The sequence below is a fragment of the Nycticebus coucang genome, chromosome 1, assembly GCF_027406575.1.
Source record: "Nycticebus coucang isolate mNycCou1 chromosome 1, mNycCou1.pri, whole genome shotgun sequence".
Classification (NCBI taxonomy): domain Eukaryota; kingdom Metazoa; phylum Chordata; class Mammalia; order Primates; family Lorisidae; genus Nycticebus; species Nycticebus coucang.
In genome coordinates, this window is record NC_069780.1 from 191331834 (window position 1) to 191351251 (window position 19418).

The window sequence follows — 19418 nt, forward strand, 5'->3', positions numbered from 1 at the left end:
TTCTGGGGACCATTTTCATGTACTGGGTTTTTGACAAGACTGTGGGTTCACCAGACTCATTTTCTGGGTACCTGGCTATAGAATGCTGCTTCTGAAGTTTATGTTGGGTGTGTGTAGTATTTGAAATACTACAATTTTTAAAAATAGGTTAAATACTTAAAAAGGAAGCAGAGCCCACAATGACCACATGCTGGAGGCAGTGGATCAGGTATGCATGATTTTATTTAAAATGTGTCCAATAAGATTTTCCACTTGGAATGAACATTTCACCTCTTTTCATATATTATTATAAACAGTACTTCCTCATTTCATGGCGTTTCTTAGAAAGTTCTAAGTAACTTAACAGAAGAGCAAATGAAACTGTGAGGAGATTAAATAACAGGAAGTTTACATCACAGCAAGGGCGCTCACACATCCCAACCTCGGGGACACACAAGTGACTATTGGGTGAGGAAACAGACCCGGTCATGCAAATCGTCGTACGATCACTTGGTATCCTTTGGCAGTTCTGGCATTCCCTGTCACTAGCACATATGATAAAATGAGTCAGATGACTGCAGTGTATGGGAAATTGTCTTTTGCTTTTGGTGGCTGAGAGGAGACAGGAACACAAATGCACTGTTGTAGGAGCATGTCCCCAGCTCAGAGAGGACTGTCCATGGCTCTGAGCCCCAGGGCTGCACCCAGTGTCCATGCCACTGCCTTGCCCCGGTGCTGCAGCATCCTCTGCCCTTCATCTCACAGCACTGTCTTATCTGAGGACAGCAGCACATCACCAAATCAGCATCGAGAGCACAGGTTAACCGCGCAGGCAGGTGTAGTTTTATATCACAGAATCTGGCAATGTTAAATTTGTGTTTTCATGAGCCAAAGGTCATAGCACAAATGAGGTCTAAATGTCATCACAGCAGACCATGGGCCACAGAAAGACACGTCTTCAAGTTATGCGGACCTGCCAGGAAGAGAAACAGAGAGAGAGAGAGCATAGCAAACACAAGGTGGTGGCCACGGGCAATGCAGTCTCCTAGTAAACACGAAAAAAAAGGCGCATTTACATGGAGCAGGAGTGAGCAGGGCACGGGGTCTCCTGCCAGCTCACCAGAGCTGCTGGCATGGAAGGAAGCTAAGGGCAATGTGACCAGGGCGGGCAGAGGGCAGGCGGGCTGGGAAATGTCACCATCTCAACATTTGTTCTAGAGTGACTCGGAGGTGATCACTCAGCGTTTGCTCCCTCTTTCTCTCTGTAAACACGTCTGTTCATAAATAACTTAAACGTCTCCTTGGCTTTCAGGATGCAGTTCTGGCTGGAGTACAAAAGGATGGAGGATGTATTGAGGGAGATGGCAGGGCGTCGGTGTGTGTGTGGACAGGCGGCTCGAGCATCTAATGCACGTGGCAGACATCAGCCATCAGAGACGGGTGGGGTGACCCAGCCATATTTTTCATGTGTCTTCACCAAACTCTTAAAGGTAGCTTCAGCTTCCTTGCGACTGAAGGACTTTTTTGATTTGCCAGCTTTTCTACAGATCCTTCCCTGCAAGAGATGGAAAGAAAAACCAGGTTAGAACTTGGGTAGCGATTGTTTCTCCCATGTTTGTTGAAAGCACACATGTTCGTGGGAATTTCTGGCATCTCAGTTGAGGTGATGTATGGGCCATCAGCGAGGTGGGGGGAACATTTCAGAGGGAAAGCCTGGAGCTGTCTATATAACCCTCTCCAGCCTCAGCTTGACTTGAGCTCGCGAATTCCAGGGTGTTGGGAAACCTCTGCCCGGCTCCCAGACGGCAGAAGGGCAGCCTTGTCCAGAGAGGGACTGTGGACTGGGTGTCTTTCCCCTAAGGCAAAATACCGTTTCACTCCCTTTCCGTCCCTCCGAAGAATGCCTTTAATGATAATTTATAAATCCTCTTTGGTAACAACATATATTTATTTAGAGATGTCTGTATTTATATAGATTTTTATATAGATACATATATTTATATAGAGATGTATATATTTTTATATTTACACAAGACTAACTTTAAAATTCAAGCTCAGGAGAAAAATGAGTGAGATTTTGTAATTCATGTCACTTCAGGTCATTTCATGAAAAGAACTGTCCTCAGACCCCAAGCAAAGGAGATGGGGGGCCCAGTCCCCCCACTCACAGTGACCAGGTGTGTTCTAGTCTCAAGGACAGAGGACTTGGCTTTGTGGTCATCAAGAAGGACTGAGCCATCATAAAATGGGCACAACAGGACTCAGGCCACGAGAAGAAGAGAGCAGATGGCCCTGCCGCTGTGACCCTGTCTTGGAGAGCCCTGGGAGATGCAGGTTGCTTGGCCTTGGAGGGGACAAGCATATGAAAGGTGGCCAGGGATGGGGGTGACACAGGGTCCCCAAGTAGGCTTGTTGCCGCTCCCACTGTTCTAGTCTCAATTATCCTTCGTTAAGCCTCGTGATGGTGGCTCCAGGGAAATGCTCCCTGAGCCTCCAGGCACACGTGCCTCCTTTTGACCTTGCTCAGCCTCTCCGGGAGGATGTGCTTGTCTTCCCGAGTCTCTCTGCGTGTGTTTGCAGATGAGGCAGAAACACTTGGGAAGACTTGGCTGAGTTGCATCAGGCAGAAGTGCGCGGACACTTGCCAGCCACGTCTTGCTGCATGTTCACCCCACAGCTTCCCTCCGTGTGGGCTTGTGCGGCCTCCCAGCCAGGCCTCCCCGCCAAACAGCAGCTTCCACAGCAAGCTCAGCCAGTCCCTTGGGTGGGCACTGAGGGCAGCGGCCCCCTTGGTCTGCGTGGCCATAGAGGTGAGGTCCCCCCAACCTGGACTCCTCTGATAACACACTGATGTCAGTGGGAAGAACTACTGGGCAGGTGAGGCCTAATCACAAGAAACTGGGAATGCAGGACCATGCGTGCGCCTGGACTCAGGCCGGGGCCTTCATTCCAGTGACTGTCCTTTCAACCCTGGACTTGCAAGATGATCATCCCCAGCTTAGGAGTCAGAAATCCACGGATTTCTGGGTGCTGGGCCCCCTCCCGCCATCCCCCTGCCCTCACTTGTCCATTTCCCAGCAAGGACAGAAGCATCTTTCTGACAGGCTGAGACAGTCACATCCGACAAGCTGCTAAAACATTGAAGGAAGCCTGGGAGAATGCAGTACGGAAATCAGTTGTTCACTGGCTGTTGGAAACGTCCCCACACCTCACTAGAACAGGACTGTTATCTTCAATTTCATGACATCATATTTTGCTCATGTGGTGAGTTATATTTGATAAAAAGGAACCACAGGGGCTAATACATTTATAACTATCATGGTCATGGGCTGACTTCAAAGTCCAAAGTTGCTTCATTCAATATGTGCAAATGGACATTGGCCTCCATTTATGCATCAAGGGAGAGCAAGCACCAAGGGCTATATTTTTTTATTGAATGAATATTTTAACCACCTCCATCCTTCTTCTCTGTAATACTGAAGATTTATAGTTTAATTTGAAAATTCCAAACTGTAAGTAGCTAGACACATGTAGGCTCACGATCATCTTGGAATATTCTGTGGCTTTGGAGACACTTTGCCTATTCTTTGTGAAAGTCCCAATTGTTACCAGAAACAGCAAACAAAACCCACAGGGACAGACCAATCTTTGTTGCCTTTCCTTCTCTGGAAGAATCATGAACATAAAGCTTCAGCGCAGAGTCAATTCAGCAGCCGGGAGACAGAGCCCCTTATGAGCCAGCCAGAGGTGATGCTTTTATTGCACTTGACTGTCAATAAAATTTCTCATCTCTTGGATCGTAAACCCACATTTACAGTTAAAAAATATTTTCTTCTTAGATTGCCCATCCTCTTCTGATTGGCTGTTCGTATGTTTATTATACTGTGAAATGCTGTGTTTTCAAGCTTTCTGAGCCTTGAGATACATGTGTGTCAGGGTTTGCTGGCTCTGCCAAGGTCACTGTGCTGTTTTAGCTGACATGCCCTCACAACGCTCCTGGCACCAGCAAGAGGGCCGCCCCCCATGCCTTGCTGCTGAGGGAGGGCACTCCCATTCTTTCTAAGATACAGTCTCTCAGAAACTCTTTGGAGGTGAAGAATGGATGATACCCATTATTATAGCACCATTACAAACATCCAATAAAATAGTGAATTGGAAAACACCGAGAATTTAGACCTTCATACAAATTAAGAACTGTTTTTCTTTCTTTCTTTCTTGAGTCTCACTGTGTCATCCTAGATAGAGTGCCATGGTATCATAGCTCTCAGCAACTTCAAACTCTTGTGCTCAAGCGATCCTCCTGCCTCAGCCTCCTGAGTAGCTGGGACTACAAATTTTTTCTATTTCTAGTAAAGATGGGTTCTTACTCTTAATTATCAAAGAGTCTGATAAGAGATATTGACTTTGAATAATTCCTATTTCCTCTATGGTATGTCTATTTGAAATTAATGCTAAAAGGCCTAGATGTGACAATTTACCCCCTACTACAGTAGTTTTGAGTTACCATTCCACGTGTCTGACAACACCTTTGATGAGTAACGTTCTGTCTCCTAAGTCACACATTGTAAACACATAGTTATGAGCAACTACTGGATTTTGCCATCACAACCTTAAAATTCTCATCCTAATACTGAGGCAGGACATTGTTAAGGAGAATACAATTCTCTAGTGTTGCATTTGTCAAACAAAACCAAAAGGCAAAATTGGAGTTTGACCTTTTATTTTTTCTTATGGCTTTTGGGGGACCAATTGCAATGATTCAACATGAAAACACTTCAACAGGCTCAGTGCCCTAAGCTCAGTGGTTAGGGCTCCGGCCACATGCACTGGGGCTGGTGGGTTTGAGCCCAGGCCTCTTAAATAAAAATGATGACAACAACAAAAAATAACAATAGCCGGGTGTTGGGTGGCGCCTGTGGCTCAAAGGAGTGGGGTACCAGCCCCATGTGCCGGAGGTGGGGGGTTCAAGCCCAGCCCCGGCCAAAAACTGCAAAAAAAAAAAAAAAAGGAAAAAAACAATAGCCGGTGTTGTGGCAGGCACCTGTAGTCCCAGCTACTTGGGAGGCTGAGGCAAGAGAATTGCTTAAGCCCAAGAGTTGGAGGTTGCTGTGAGCTGTGACGCCACAGCCGTCTACTGAGGGCAACATAGTGAAACTCTGTGTCAAAAAAAAAAGAAAAGAAAACATTTCCACATAGTTAATAAGCTGATGATAAATGGCCCCAGTGAAAGCCTTAACTCAGTCCCTGAACTTGTATGGTTTCTATCACACTCACGTGTGTGAATTCGGACAGGCCCGCGCCTCTCAACCGCCTCACGCTTCCTGTTCATCCCTTACTCATTTAGTCAGTGTTGGGTGCTAGGTTTTACAACACAAGTTATGCTGAGCCCTGGCCTGTGGGGGCTCAGAGTCCACTATGGGGAGATGACCGGGTCACTGTAGCTGCCAAGACAGAGGGTGTGTGGCAGGGTCTTCCAACCTTGGTACTGCAACATCCTGGGCTGGGTAATTCTTTGTTGTAGCGGCTGCCAGTGCTTGGTGGGTGGTGGTTCTACCCACCAGGTGCTAGTAGCCTCCCTGAGTGATGACAATGAGATTGTTTCTGGACTTTGTCCAAAGTCCTCACAGGAGCAAAATCACTCCCCACTGAAAACCATTGGGGAATGCAGCAAAAACAGCCCAGAGCGAGGGGTCAATTCGTTCTCTTCCCATTCAGCAAGTGGCAGCTGCAGGCCCTCTGTGGTCAGGGCTGTGCTGATTACTGGGACCTCAGGGCTGTCTAAGAGGAAGGATTTTCGTCCTCATGGCACTTATATCTTGGAGGGTGTGATGGGTTATATAGTTGGGAAGAGAGAAGGAGAGGAGAGAGGAGGAGGAGAAACAGGAGGTGGTGGTCTGGGTGTTGAGAAAGATGTTCGGGTTGACACTTGAGCTGAGCCTTGAGATGCAGGTGTGCAGGTGCTTACCAGGCTACGGCACGAGAAGGCAAGGGCCCCCCTTCCCCTCCAGCAAAGGCTTGAGACAGCCTGCTGTGCCGGGGAAAAACAACGGATAACTGGGGGCTTGGGTGTGGGGGCTGAGGATGTGTGTGCGGAAGGGAGTGAAGGAAGACATGCAGAATTCAACGGACCCTGCTTCTAATCCCTGCTCTCATACTTCCTGCTGTGTGACCTGGGGCAAATTTCTTAATCTCTGTGAATCTTAATTTCCTCATGTGTAAAATTAGCATAATCATAGTCTTATGCTACACTAAATTTTTATTAGAATGTAATATGTTCAAACATACGTTTCAGCTTCTTTGCCCAGTGCCAGGCACAGGTGAACACAATAAAGGGGGCTTTTATTTTTTAAACTATCACTGAAGGTCTTATCCTTTGGTAAAGATAGTTTTTTTTTTTTTTTTGGAATCTCACTTTCGTGCCCTCAGTAGAGTGCTGTAGAGCTCACAGCAACCTCCAACTCTTAGGCTCAGGCGATTCTCTTGCCTCCACCTCCCGAGTACCTGGGACTATAGGCGCCCACCACAGGCTGGCTCAGGCTGGTCTCAAACCTGTGAGCTCAGGCAATCCACCTGCCTTGGCCTCCCAAGTGCCAGGATTACAGGTGTGAGCCACAGAGCCCAGCCAGGTAAGGATATTTTTATTTTGCCCTGTTGAAAAAAAACACATAAAATGTCTGTCTTTTCATGTGGGTATTATGACTTAGCTCATTCAGTCCCAAAGATGTCTTCGGGCAAATCCAATACATCGTATTTCCATGGCTAATTTCTTAGTCTTTTAAATTGTGTCTGTGTAACAGTTCAAAATTAATACATTAATTCTGTATTTCTCATTTGATTAGATTTTTCTTCTTATTTTTTTCTTCTTTATTTTTTTGTAAATACACTTTCTTGTTGTGTTTTTTTTTTATTTGCCTGTAGATTATAGACTTTTTCTCTCTAAACATAGGTTAAATTTCCAGACTGCTCATATGAAGTTTTCAAGTTCCTGAATTCATTTCCCGAGCCCAAATTACAGAGCTGCTACTTATTTTTAGCATCTTTAAAAAGTGCTCCTACACCCTGACCTCCTGACCTGGGCCCCAGCATGGCTCGTGCTCACGTTAGCTCTCCTACAGCTCTGCTACCTGCATGAGAAACAAAAGCTCTCTGGGCTCCTGGCTTTACAAGAGCAAATGCGAAGGATTGGGGTGGGGGCCATGTGCAGGCCTTGGGGAGGAGCAGGTGAGTGCAGGAGGCCTGGGTTACTCCAGCTGCTGACCTGGAGGAAACCGCTCTTCAGGATAAGATGCCAAGTGATGACTGGGTGGGCTGGGTGTGGGTGTGCAGAGACTCAGTAGGCAGGGGCAGGAGGCCGCCGGAGGTGGAGATGGGCCTCACACCATGGGACCCCAGTGATACATGTGGTGAGGTGTGAGGCCAAGGGGCATTGTGCCTCCTCTCAGCCCACCCTCCCTGTGTCTCTGTCACTGCATCTGTGACACATACCTGCCCATGCCCCCTTCTTGGGGTGAGACTTGAATGAGGACAATGAAGCTTCACCCAGTTCACACATGATGTGCCAAAGGGAGATGAGATGCAGGGACTGGGAGCTGCCGTGGCAGGGGACATGGGACCAGGCTTGCAAGAGACACTGTCTTAGGAGCAGGCTCTGGGTCCCACAATGGGAATGGGGAGTATCTGCGGGCCCAGCAAAAGGTGAAGCAATAAACTAGGCGGTATCAGCTACACGCACAGGGGAGACGGCCTGGAAAGCATCCACTGACTGTCGTCTTAGCTGTGTGATGGCTACTTGGTTTATAATAATATCACAAATTTTATCATTCTTTCTTAATTTTATTTTTTAGCAATCTATGCACATTAAAAAAATCTTGTTCTTAAAGGAAATATAACTTAATGAGTCATGAGCAATTCCAGACAGCACTCTGTATCCCCAGAGGTTTATGGAGGGAGCACAGCCGACAGCCCTCGGGTAGGCACCAGGCCACGCTGGCACTCAGACTGTCTCAGGTTTTGTTTGGGACACCTCTCAAGTGACAAAGCCAGCAGGTTTTCTGTAAGCTCTGATAGTATTCACCAGGAATAAAGTAAAGTCACTTTTCTTACTTAGGAAAAGAACCCTCAAGCCTCTAGCAGTACCAAAGGCACGGGTCGCGGAAGCTCACGAAAACTAAGCACCTCTTCCTGGAAGGCCCTGTCACCAGCAGGGTGGTCTGTGGATAAGGGAACAAACACAAGGAGGTCAGGATGTACCTGAAGTCACCAGCTAGGACACGGCCAAGTACTCCAAGGCAGGAATCCCAGCCTTGGAGGCCATGCTCTGAACCGCACTCCAGCCCAGAGCTCACAAACGTGGGGAAGGGTCGTGGATTTAAGAGATAGTGACCACATGCTCCATGACACACTCTCTGCCTGGTGTTCCTGGACATGGGCTCCCATTGGCCATTACAGGCCTGTGTCCATGTGCCCCTGTCCAGACGTGGGGTTCCAGTCTACCAGCCATCCTTGACCATGGAGTTTGTGTAATGCAGAGCCTAATGGCCGTGAATCTGTCTACGTGCCAAGGCCCCAGGCTTCCTGCCACGGCAGTGTGGACTGAGTCAGTGATGGGCAGGCGGGTCTCCCCATTGACTCTGTTCCCTGGTTTCCATTCTGAGATAACCCACAATCTGGGTTTTTCACTTTTGCTAGACACAGGAATGTGAAAGGGAGCTGCATTTCACAGGCCATACCAAGGACACCACGTCCCATTTTCAAGGCTGAAACACTTAGTTAGCACAAACAGCCACTCCTGTGTCTTCTCCTTAGGAAATGATTCCAGCTGTCTTCTTTCTGTGGGATTCTGGAAGAGTCCCCCTGAGCACACCTGCCCCTGCCCCAGGGAGGGGGGGCTGACTCACTGATGATCAGACACTGCAAACTCTTCATGTGCTGACAGCTTGCACTCTCAGACTCAGCTCCACCAAGCTGCATGTCATCTTGAGCAGCCTTGGCCACTACTGCTCTCGCACTGAAGTCACCCCTATGGATGACAGTGCTGTCTGTTCCCTGAGTGATTTGTAGGAAGCTACATCATTTTCCTGCCTGACTTGACTCCTTAGATCAGAATCTGGACAAACCTCTTCCCTGCACATTGGACTTCGTTGGGGTTCCATGGTTCTCTTTTCTTTGGGGAACACATTTTAGAAAGGAAGAGAGTCAAGTTTCTTCCCATGGCGCCCAGCACTGCTTCAGCCCACCCAGCCTTGGTGGCTTCATCGTCACTGCTACCTTCCTGTCCCTGGGATGTGACTCCACCCATGCTGACCTGTGGGCACCACTCCTGCCCACCCCAAGGTTGTCTCCACCCAGCCACTCAGCCTCGATTTACAGATAGGGCACAGGGGACTGGCACTTTCCTGATGGTACACTCAGAATGGCAGGAAAAGGCTCCAGGCGGGCAGCTCTTGGGTGAGGCCAGGCCTTCCTTGCTCCCAGGAAGGACAAGGGACCCAGTAGAAGGGACGGAGCAGTGGAACAAGTGTTGCCATGGAGACAAGATGTGCTGATAGCCTCCCCTTCTACGCGTTTCCTGACTTTTGCCTGTTTCCTGACAGAAAGTGGTCCTCTGTGCTGACGAGGTCACCTGCCTGCGACCCCACTGTCTGCCGTTGATGTGGTCACTGCCATCATTAGGTAATTGGGACACTTTTTTTTTAATTTCACGACTCCTGGTGTGCATCGTTGCTGTGGAAACAGCTTTCCTAGCACAGATGATAGTTACAGAAATGCCGTGAAGGGAAACCCCAAAGAAACGAAGGAGACCAAGAATGTCAGTAGAAAACGTGACCGGAATGAGACTGATCTGTCCAAGCAGAGGGCAGCCACGGTGCGCGCTCGACCCTGCCAGCCAAAGCTTCACAGATTTGAACAAAGGGGAAAAAAGTCCCATGCTTGGCTCTGGAAAAATCGCATTAAGAAGGAATTCAAGTCAACCTGGGTCGCAGCTGCCTGCTGCTTCCACACTCCAGCTGGTGTCTGGTCTGGGGGCTGCGAACACCTTTGTGCTTTATGCCAACATTTTATGACTTCACTTTCTTCCCCGAGCGATGTCACTGAACAACACAGTTAGCACAAGAGTTTTGCAATGCAAAAGGAATCGTTAAGTAAATAAGGTAATGAGATTTTGGAATGACTGAAAGTCTTCTAACATACATATTTTCTGGAAAAGTTCTAAGGTGAAAGTGTTATGATTTGGGCACAGATTTATATAGGCATTACACATATATACTACTTTTTATAACAGTCTGTTTTTGTTGTTAGAAATAGCCAGGGATAATAAGATTGTATCTAGATTACTTCACTTATTTATTACTTTTCTAATTTTTTTTTTTTTAAGACACAGTCTGGCTCTGCCTCCTGGGCTGAAGTGCAGTGGTGTGATCACAGTTCACTGCAGCCTTGAATTCCTGGGCTCAGCCTCTGAATTAGTTTACTGATTCTTTAAAAAGAGAAATAGTGCGCATAAAGATGTGAAATTTGATTTCTGCCCACTAGAGATTCCCACAGACTTGCAAACAGCTTTTGACCTTGTTCTGGCAGGATAGTTCCTGGGGATAGATAAAGGTCTGTGTTTAGTCTGGTTTCCTTCCTGAGGTGCTGAGTAAGGATGGACTCACATGTCCTGGGAACCCTCCTAGAATAGTCTTTAATATGTAATTTGTTTCCAAAGAACCACAGGGATTTGATCAGCGGCCCACCTAGTCTTTGGTTCACACAAGCCTACTGGGGGCCTCTTGAATTCGCACTTTCAGCCTCTGCCTCCCAGCCCGAAGCCAACTTTGTACACCCACATCCTGCTGGCCACTTCCCCAGGCCAGCAGCCACTGCCTCCATGAGGACATCGCCTGGATCCAGCTCATCAAATTTCTGCCCAATGGTTTCCCTTTGACTTCCCTATTTATTTTGAATAAAGCCCAACTTTTAGTCAGCTGTTTCTTTTGACTCTGAAATGTCACCAAGAGCCCTTCCTTCCCATAGCCAGCAAGGTCTGCAGGCAGGTCAAGCCTCCCTTTAGAGGTAGGGGTGGTGGCAGCAGGGACCCGTCCACGTTGTCCTGCATTGGGGGGTGGAATCACCTGAGCTGGTCTGCTGTGAGTGGGGGCTCCTCCTACCTCAGTCTGTGAGGCCCAGGGAGGCCCTAGGGCATGCAGAGGTTGGGGTGATGCCGACTAGGTGGTGACCACTGTGCAGGCATGGGGGGCTGTGGACAGCTCACAGCTGCTTCTTGCCCCTCCGGGGTTGTCAAGCATCCCAGGGGTGGGTATCCTTGTGTGACCATGGGCCTTCAGCACTGATGGCTAGTCTGGGGCTCGCGTGCCAGCTGCCCTGGTGAGGAGGGGGTGCAGCCAGATTGCTGAGTCCCTGGAGTTGGGGTGACTGGTTTCTAAGGGCATGGGTTGTTTCCACCTCTCTTTACTCCAAGAGGGGGGCCGCTCTTGCCCTTGTGATGGGCAGGTCAATATTGGTGGTAACGAGAGCCCAGTGAAGACAACATGTTTTCCTGCTAAGGAAACTAACAAGTGGGCATTGCTGAGGCATGACCGCCGCTTACCCCAGGTGATGGAAGGAACTGAAGGGCAATGCTACAAACACATTGTGCATTCCCAGAGCTTTTTTGCTTTCAGCAGCACGCTCACAGATATTATATGCAGGCTTTACACACTTGTAGGGGGCTGCACTGGCTTTGAAAGAACCAGACCAGCGCCATCTTAAGAGTTAAGTTTCGCTTTCCCTGCCATTTCACTCAGTAAGTTTCACTTTCCAGATATGTCCAGGCAATTCCCCAAAATCATGAGACAACTGCCCACCAATCAGGGACCCCCCCACTTGAACAATCCAGAAGCGCCCCCTTTGTTTCAAACTGTGCACGCCCACCTGCTGCGCGGGACCATAACAACGCCCTCCTCCAGAGCTCGGGGCTCCTGGCTCGGATCCGCTTAGCCAACGGAGTCCCCGGGAGCCCAAGCTCGAACTTTCAATAAAAGGCCCTTTTGCTTTTGCGTTGGACTCGGCTCCCTGGTGGTCTTTGTGGGGGATTTCATGATCTGGGCATAACAGCTTCTTAGCCAGGTCCCCAGATTTTTGGTTCTGTCAGACAATTTCTATGAAGTTTCTTACTGAGGCAACACTGTGGCTGAAGGGCACAACCCACACATGTTATTTTTTATTTTTATTTTTTGGGAGACAAGGTCTCATTCTGTCATCTGGGCTAGAGGGCAGTGGTGTCAGCCTAGCTTACTACAACCACAAACTCCTGGGTGCAAGTGGTCCTCCTGCCTCAGTCTCCTGAGTAGCTGGGCCTATAGGCATGTGCCACATGTCTGGCTAGTTTTTCTATTTTTTTTAAGGAGAGACGGGGCCTCAAACTCCTGGCCTCAAACTATCCTCCTGCCTTGGCTTCCCAAAGTGCTAGGATTATTGCAGGTGTGACCCACTGAGCTGGCTTGCAAACATCTTCTTAAAATGTGATGTTTTCTCCCTTTGGGAGAATTAGCCTTTTATGTGCTGGAAAACTTTGAACAGCCAAACACCTTACAATAAACTTGAGCTGTGCTTGGCACATTTGCCCTGAGAACACTGTTGTGCTGGTTTGTGTAGCAGCTGCTAATGAGGTGCTAACGAGGTGGTAATGAGGGGCAGGGCTGTGGGTGCAGGGGGAAAATCTCAGCAGGAGCATCAGCCCTCCTGCAGACATCCCCCCAAGAGCAGCTGAAGAGCCTGACTCCCCAACACTTTCAGGTACTGATCCAATGGCTAAGCGGATAGTTCCCGACCCTGATTTCAAGGACTCAAAAGTGTTTTGAGCCATTTCAAGGGGTGTGATGGATTTACAAGTAGACTTAAATAAAGTACTTTAAGAAATAAGTACATTTCAAAAAGTGTTCTTTCTGGCAGGTCTTGAGGTGAAAGCAAGTTAATAGGGGCCGGCTCTGCAAAGCCTGTGCCCCTCTGCACCCCCAGCACCTGCTGCCCTCCAGCTGCCTCCACACTGGCCAGACTTATGTCATCTCTGGCTACAAATGGAGCACCAGTTCCTGCCAAAAACCCACAGAACTTTGGCTACTGTGGCTAAGTGTGATGCTGGCACCCCTGTCCCCATAGCTACCTCCCTCCACCTGTACCAATTTCCGGTTAAACCATGGCTCTCAGTCCAGGAGGAGCACCCCCACAGCGGGCTGTGAGCAACAGGACGGAAGGAGAGGACTCAGGCTATTTTGGGGTTGCACAGTGTCGTCTCACCTTTCCTGACCAGCTGGTGTTCCGCAGGTGATGGCTCCAGTACACAAGGAACCCCACACCAACCTTGTCTAGGTTTGCAGGGAGACATGGGGTAAAACACAGGGCCTCAAATAGCTCCCTCCGTGTTGACACAACAAACTGGAGACCTTTGTGGAAAACGCTGTGTTCTATTAACATAAAAGAGTCTTGAAATACTTTACTAAGAAGATATGTTCCAGCTCCATCCATGTAAACATGAAAGAGGTAAAGTCTCCATCTTTCTTTAAGGCTGCATAATATTCCATGGTATACATATACCACAATTTATTAATCCATTCGTGGGTCGATGGGCACTTGGGCTTTTTCCATGACTTAGCAATTATGAATTGGGCTGCAATGAACATTCTAGTACAAATATCTTTGTTATAATGTGATTTTTGGTCTTCTGGATATATACCTAGTAGAGGAATTATAGGATTGAATGGCAGATCTATTTTTAGATCTCTAAGTGTTCTCCAAACATCTTTCCAAAAGGAATGTATTAATTTGCATTCCCACCAGCAGTGTAGAAGTGTTCCCTTTTCTCCACATCCATGCCAACATCTCTGGTCTTGGGATTTTGTGATATGGGCTAATCTTACTGGAGTTAGATGATATCTCAATGTACTCAGCCCTACTATGAAACTAATTTATGGCTTTCACATGAAAGCTATAACCCAGTTATAACCTAAGAATAGGGGGAAGGGAGACAGGGAGGGGAGGGAGGGGGAGAATGGGCGGAAGAGGGTAATCGGTGGGATTACACCTGCGGTGCATTGTACAAGGGTACATGTGAAACTTAGTAAATGTAGAATATAAATGTCTTAATAACTAAGAAAATTCCAGGAAGGCTATGTTAACCAGTGTGATGAAAATGTGTCAAACGGTCTGTGAAACCAGTCTATGGTGCCCCATGATCGCATTAATGTACACAGCTATGATTTAATAATAATAATAATAAAAAGAGTCTTAAGATTTAATCAAGAAAGGAAGCTGATTCTAAATTCATATTTTGAGTCTCTGGTTGAAAATCTCAGAAAACTAAAGACTGATTTTGACTGACCTAATAAAATTAACAAGAGATTTTCTATAAGCAACTGGGGTGGCTATCATTACTTTTAGGTTATTACTTTGGGAGATGTTCCCGTTTTAATTCTTTTATTTGTAGAAGGGTTTTTGGCTTTGCTTTTTGGTTAAGTAAGACTTACAATAAGTAATACGAAAAAATGTTAAAAATCATTCCATCAGTGACTTTTGTAAGCATGACTGGAAATCTCCAAAGGATGCACACCTCATAATACAGCAAAGCTGATGCTGGTGCCAGCTACTGCTCCGAGGACTTTCTGTGTATAAACTGGCTCCATCCTCACCAGGGAAAGGCAACCACAGTCTCTCTTCATGGTGAGAAAACCGAGGCACAGACTTAAACTGCTCAAGGTTGTGCAGTTGGCAGGTGTTGGAGGTGGTGGCTGAGTGGGCAAAGTTGGGTTCCAGAGCCTGTGCTCCCGGCCACTTCTCCTCGTGTGTTTCCCTGGAACCCGGCTGCCTATCTTCACTCACGTTCTCCCTGTGAGCCTCACACAAGCTGCACACCCAGCATCTTTACTGAAGGTGATGAGTCTGGTAGGATTATCACCAGGGACTTGAGGTCCGCTTTATGGCTCAGTAAGACTTCCCAAGAAAGGATACACACGTTGACAGTTTCCAAAGAAAAGGTGGTGAGTGTCCTCCTAAGCCTGTGCTCAGACTCCGGGATGGAACTCTGTGTTGCCTGGACACTGGCAGGACAGATCAGCATGTTGCTGGCTCTCAGAATCTGTTGTTACCTCTTGCTAAATCAGGAGGCCCAATTCATTTGGTCATAGAAAACTGCCATAGCATGCCACAGGTGCACTAGCATCTGTTAACCTCCCCACATAGGGTGCTCCATTCTGGTGGGGGTGACCCACGGAAGCCACAGGCGACAGCTTTAGGCACCATGTGCAGGGCCATCCTCTTCTCAGCCCTCCTGGCTTCAACTTCAACCAACTCTCAGGCTCTGGTCAGAGCTTTCCTACAAGAATCTTTTAGAAGGTAAACATTTTTAGAAAACTGGAGTTTCAAAGTAAAGGCTTCCAATTTTCCTGGAAGTCCCTCCCACAGTATGCTATGTCTGTAGTCCATAGTTTGTGAAGGACCCTCCAGAGGCCCTAAAGTAGATGTCAAAGCGAGTTAAGGGAATGTCCTCAAAACTCCCCTTCTCCTCCTAACGGGAATGCTGATACCAGGGGTATTTTGCAGTGATATTTTAAATGGCATAAGAACACTGTTACAAATTTAATTCTCCTGGATTTATTTCTGTGATATGTACAATGGTTTTCTTTAAGATTCAAAGATAACCAAAATCAAGCTTATTTAGTCCCCATATTGGAAGTGGCAAAAATAAGTTTGGCTCTGCTTTGCCTTCCTCTCATGGTATTGGGAGTTTTCCTGCATTGCAGAGAAGTGACATTCTGTGGACCTCGTTATTTGCAGATGACAGAATTGTCTATGCAGAAAATCCTCAAGGCTCAGCCATTTTCGGGGTGCTGGGTTTGGCAGAGATGCCACTCATTAGTATCAGTGCTCTGCAGATGGCCACGTGCTTCCTTACAGTTCGGCCTCCTTTGCAACCAGAGTGGGCGGAGCGCCCAGTTCTGGCCAGTGGGCGGTAAGTGGAAGGATGCGCTTAGCATGTGTCCCCACCGTCATTCCTGCTGCTGTGAACTTGGAGGCCATGTGCTCCAGAGCAGGAAAGGCCACCAGCCTGCATCAGACTCTGTGCTCAAATGCACCTGTTTTGCTCTGAGCCACTGAGGCTTCACAACAGCCTTCTTGTGGAAATGAGAGTTCACCACGCTGAGTGATATTCATGGCCAAAGATGGGAAAATTTACATGGCCCCCCAAAAGCTAAGGTGATCCTGAAAATGAAGAGTGAAGAGGGATCTTTGCCTATTAAGAAAGGAGGACATGTTCCTAAAGAGGGTACAGTGTCCACACAGGAGCAGTAAAGTCCGTGCGCGTGACAGACAAGGGCGTCACCTTATAAGAGACTGTTACAGAACAGCGGGAAAGACTAGGTGTCTCTGCTGATGCGGGAGGGGAGGATGGGGCGAGGCTGCCACCTCCGCCAGGCAGCCACACAGGAGGGCTCCCAGAGCAGGAAACCTAGAGCGCGAAGCAGCGGGACGGTCTGTGAGGTCACGTCAGGGAAGCGGGGTCTTCACAGACAGCCTGGGCCATGAGACCACGGGCCCACTTCAAAACAGGAAGTCCACCCCCCAGTCAAAAGTGAGAGCGGAAGAGGGAGAGAGGGTCCTGGGAGGAGAGATCACAATGGCTGTAACCCACGCAAGGAATCATACCTGAAAAACAGAAGGATTTTCCTGAAAATTGAAAGAAAAGAACCAGACAACAGGAAATCCAACACCAAGCAGGGAAAACACATGAGCAGGACGTCTAAGGAAGAGAAGATGGGAATGCTGACGTGTCTGAGGGGGCAGGGAGATTTACCAGGGATCAGAGCGCCGCACGGTCAAACCGCAAGGAGAAAAGCCACTCGGCACCGGTCCAGAGGCACAGCCGAAGCAGGAGGACGCTGACTGCAGGTGGGGGTGCTGGGAAGCTACGACCCAGTGAGCCACAGAGGGCTGCACCCTCCAGCTGACTAGACGTGCACAGTAGGACGTCTCGCGCCTGACAAGGATTGGGCATGTTTGGTAATACCTGCTCCTGACAGAGTGAGCTCATGTGGGGATGAAGGGCCTTGCAGGGGTGATGGCCGGAGCACTAGCATTAACCTCTCTGAGTCTGAGACAAGAAGTAAAATCACAGGAAGAATGCACTTTACATGAATGTGTACACAAAAGCTATTACAAACATGTGGAAATGTAAGGAAAACAAGATCTCACAGAATTACCAAGATTACAGGATCCTGTGTTGGGAAACCTCACGAGGTCCCCCAAGGATCCCTGATTCCTGGGGTTCACTCCTGTTTGATCTCCGCCTCCAAGTGGGAAGGACTGTGCCTGCTTCTGTGGGACAGAAGGTGGCAGAGCTGTAGATGGTCCCTTCTGAGGTTAGACTGTAACAAACCACATGGTTCCTGTCCTGGGCCCTCTCCTTCCCTCACCAGCAACTTCTGAGGGAAGCCAGTGGCTTATTGAGAGCTGCCCTCAGGCAGGCTCTTGTGCAAAGGACTGAGGATGCCTCCAGCAAGGTTAACTAGAAACTGAATCACCCCAGCTGCCCTTGAGTGATGTTGGAAGAAGACACTTCCCAGCCAAACCTCCAGGCGAGGTGGCAGCCCCAGCCCCAGCACTGCTGCGGGTTTACAGCAGATCCAAAGCCAGGGGCATCTACCACCGGACACTCAGACCCTGAACTACAGACACTGTGATACAGGGATGTTGGTTACTTCAAGCCACTGAGTTTGAGGGTAATTTATTCTGCTGCATAGATAATAAGGCCCAGGAATTAACATGAAAAAAGTTCCTAAATATAATAAGATAAATAACAATCATATAAAAAAGAACAAAAGGAAAATAAGAGATTCAAACTGCCAAAAGCCACCCAAAGCCCCAAATCCAAACCTAAACAAACAAATCAAACCCCCAACGGCATGCGAGATGCTAAATTTTCATAAAATTAAACATACACAAGCTAAAAAAAAATAAGCTATATTTTGCCAGTGAGATTAGGAAGTACCGTAGTCTTTAGGGCTGGGCAGGCTGGGGTGGGTTTCCTGTCTCATGCTGGGGGTGTGAACCCGGTTGTAACCTTTCCCAAGGTCAGTTTAGCAACATGTATCCAATCAATATTGGGTGTGCCCTGCTTTTGACTCAGTACCCCACTTTTGGGTGTTCCCTGTGGCAATGAGGGCACAGGGGCAGACCTGGTGTGCAAGAAGGCTGTGCAGGGTGTCGGGGGGAAGGGATGGAGGCCTCCTGACCGTCCCTTGCGGAGCTAAGCTCCTAACTCTCCTCTGCCATCCAGGTCACCCCACATCCTAGGAAGGACAGCAGCCTTCTCGGGACCTAGGTGAGCAGAAGGCTGTCCAGTGCGTTCGTGAGACAGGCGTGCACAGCCCACTGAGGAAATCACGTGCACCTGTGTCACTGTGTGTTCATGTGCAGAAAAGAGCCACTCTGACACGCGGGATCCGGAACTTTTCATTGTTTACCTTGTCCCTTCTTGTGCTACATGAACTTTATACAGTAAGCATGTACCATTTTTACAATATTTATAAAATACGCATTACAAAATTTTACAAAATATTCCTACATATTGGCCACCTCTTTGTAAAATTTTGTAATGAACGTTTTGTAAATAAAGGTACATTTAGCTACAATTTCCCATTTTCCCTATGTATGGTGACTTCAGGGGTGACTTTTGGAATAGCCAGTATAATCAGAAAAGAGTTTTAGAAGTGAGACAAGACACAATGTTATAATTTTGTGTATTACTGCAAATCTATGCTTTTCTTGGCCCTTTCATGAAGTACCAAAGCGGTGATATTTAGGGCAAGGATTGTAAAATAATAATAATAACAATGAAGGCCAGAATGTTATTATATAATTTACTGCAGGCCCAGACACAGGCCTAGAACTGCCTGCTCAGAAGTGAAGGTCTTCAGAGGCTCATTTCTTATGAGGAGGTCAAAGTCACAGTGCCAGGGTCTGTCTTCCGAATAACTTGGAGGCTTCAGGGAAGCCTTGCCCTCCATGCTGGCCAGAGTGCAGTCTCACCTGGATGTCACAGCCCATCGTCCTGTGCTCTTGGTCCATAATCACCCTAGACCAGTGCAGGGTTCTGCCCAGAGCTACTACAAAGAGTCCCTGTGTCCACTCTCCTCACAGAAGGGCAACTGACTCCAGCTGAATAGTATTTGTTACATGGAACCAAATCAGAGCAATCTCCTTCCCTTAGAAATCATTGTTATCATGAAGGTACATCAAAGTCAGTAGCAACAGAGAAAATCTACTTATATATATATATTTTTCATTTAATTGGCTTTTTTGACTTAAGTGTCCTTAAAGGTAGAGAAGAGCCCTACAGATCATTCCAGTTTTGACACAGCCAAAGTCTCATATGTCATCTTGAAATTAAAATGTAAACATTAAGT

At 47.7% G+C, this 19418-nt stretch overlaps 1 protein-coding gene across 1 annotated transcript in view; it reads right to left on the reverse strand.

Moving 5' to 3' along the window:
- Positions 1-204: 204 nt before the first annotated feature.
- UBE2QL1 (ubiquitin conjugating enzyme E2 Q family like 1) overlaps positions 205-19418 on the reverse strand; it is a 42877-nt gene continuing 23663 nt past the window's right edge. The window contains exon 2 of the mRNA XM_053593183.1: positions 205-1534. Within this exon, the coding sequence (XP_053449158.1) occupies positions 1403-1534 (132 nt within the window). The 3' untranslated portion in view covers positions 205-1402. The remainder of the gene's footprint in view (positions 1535-19418) is intronic.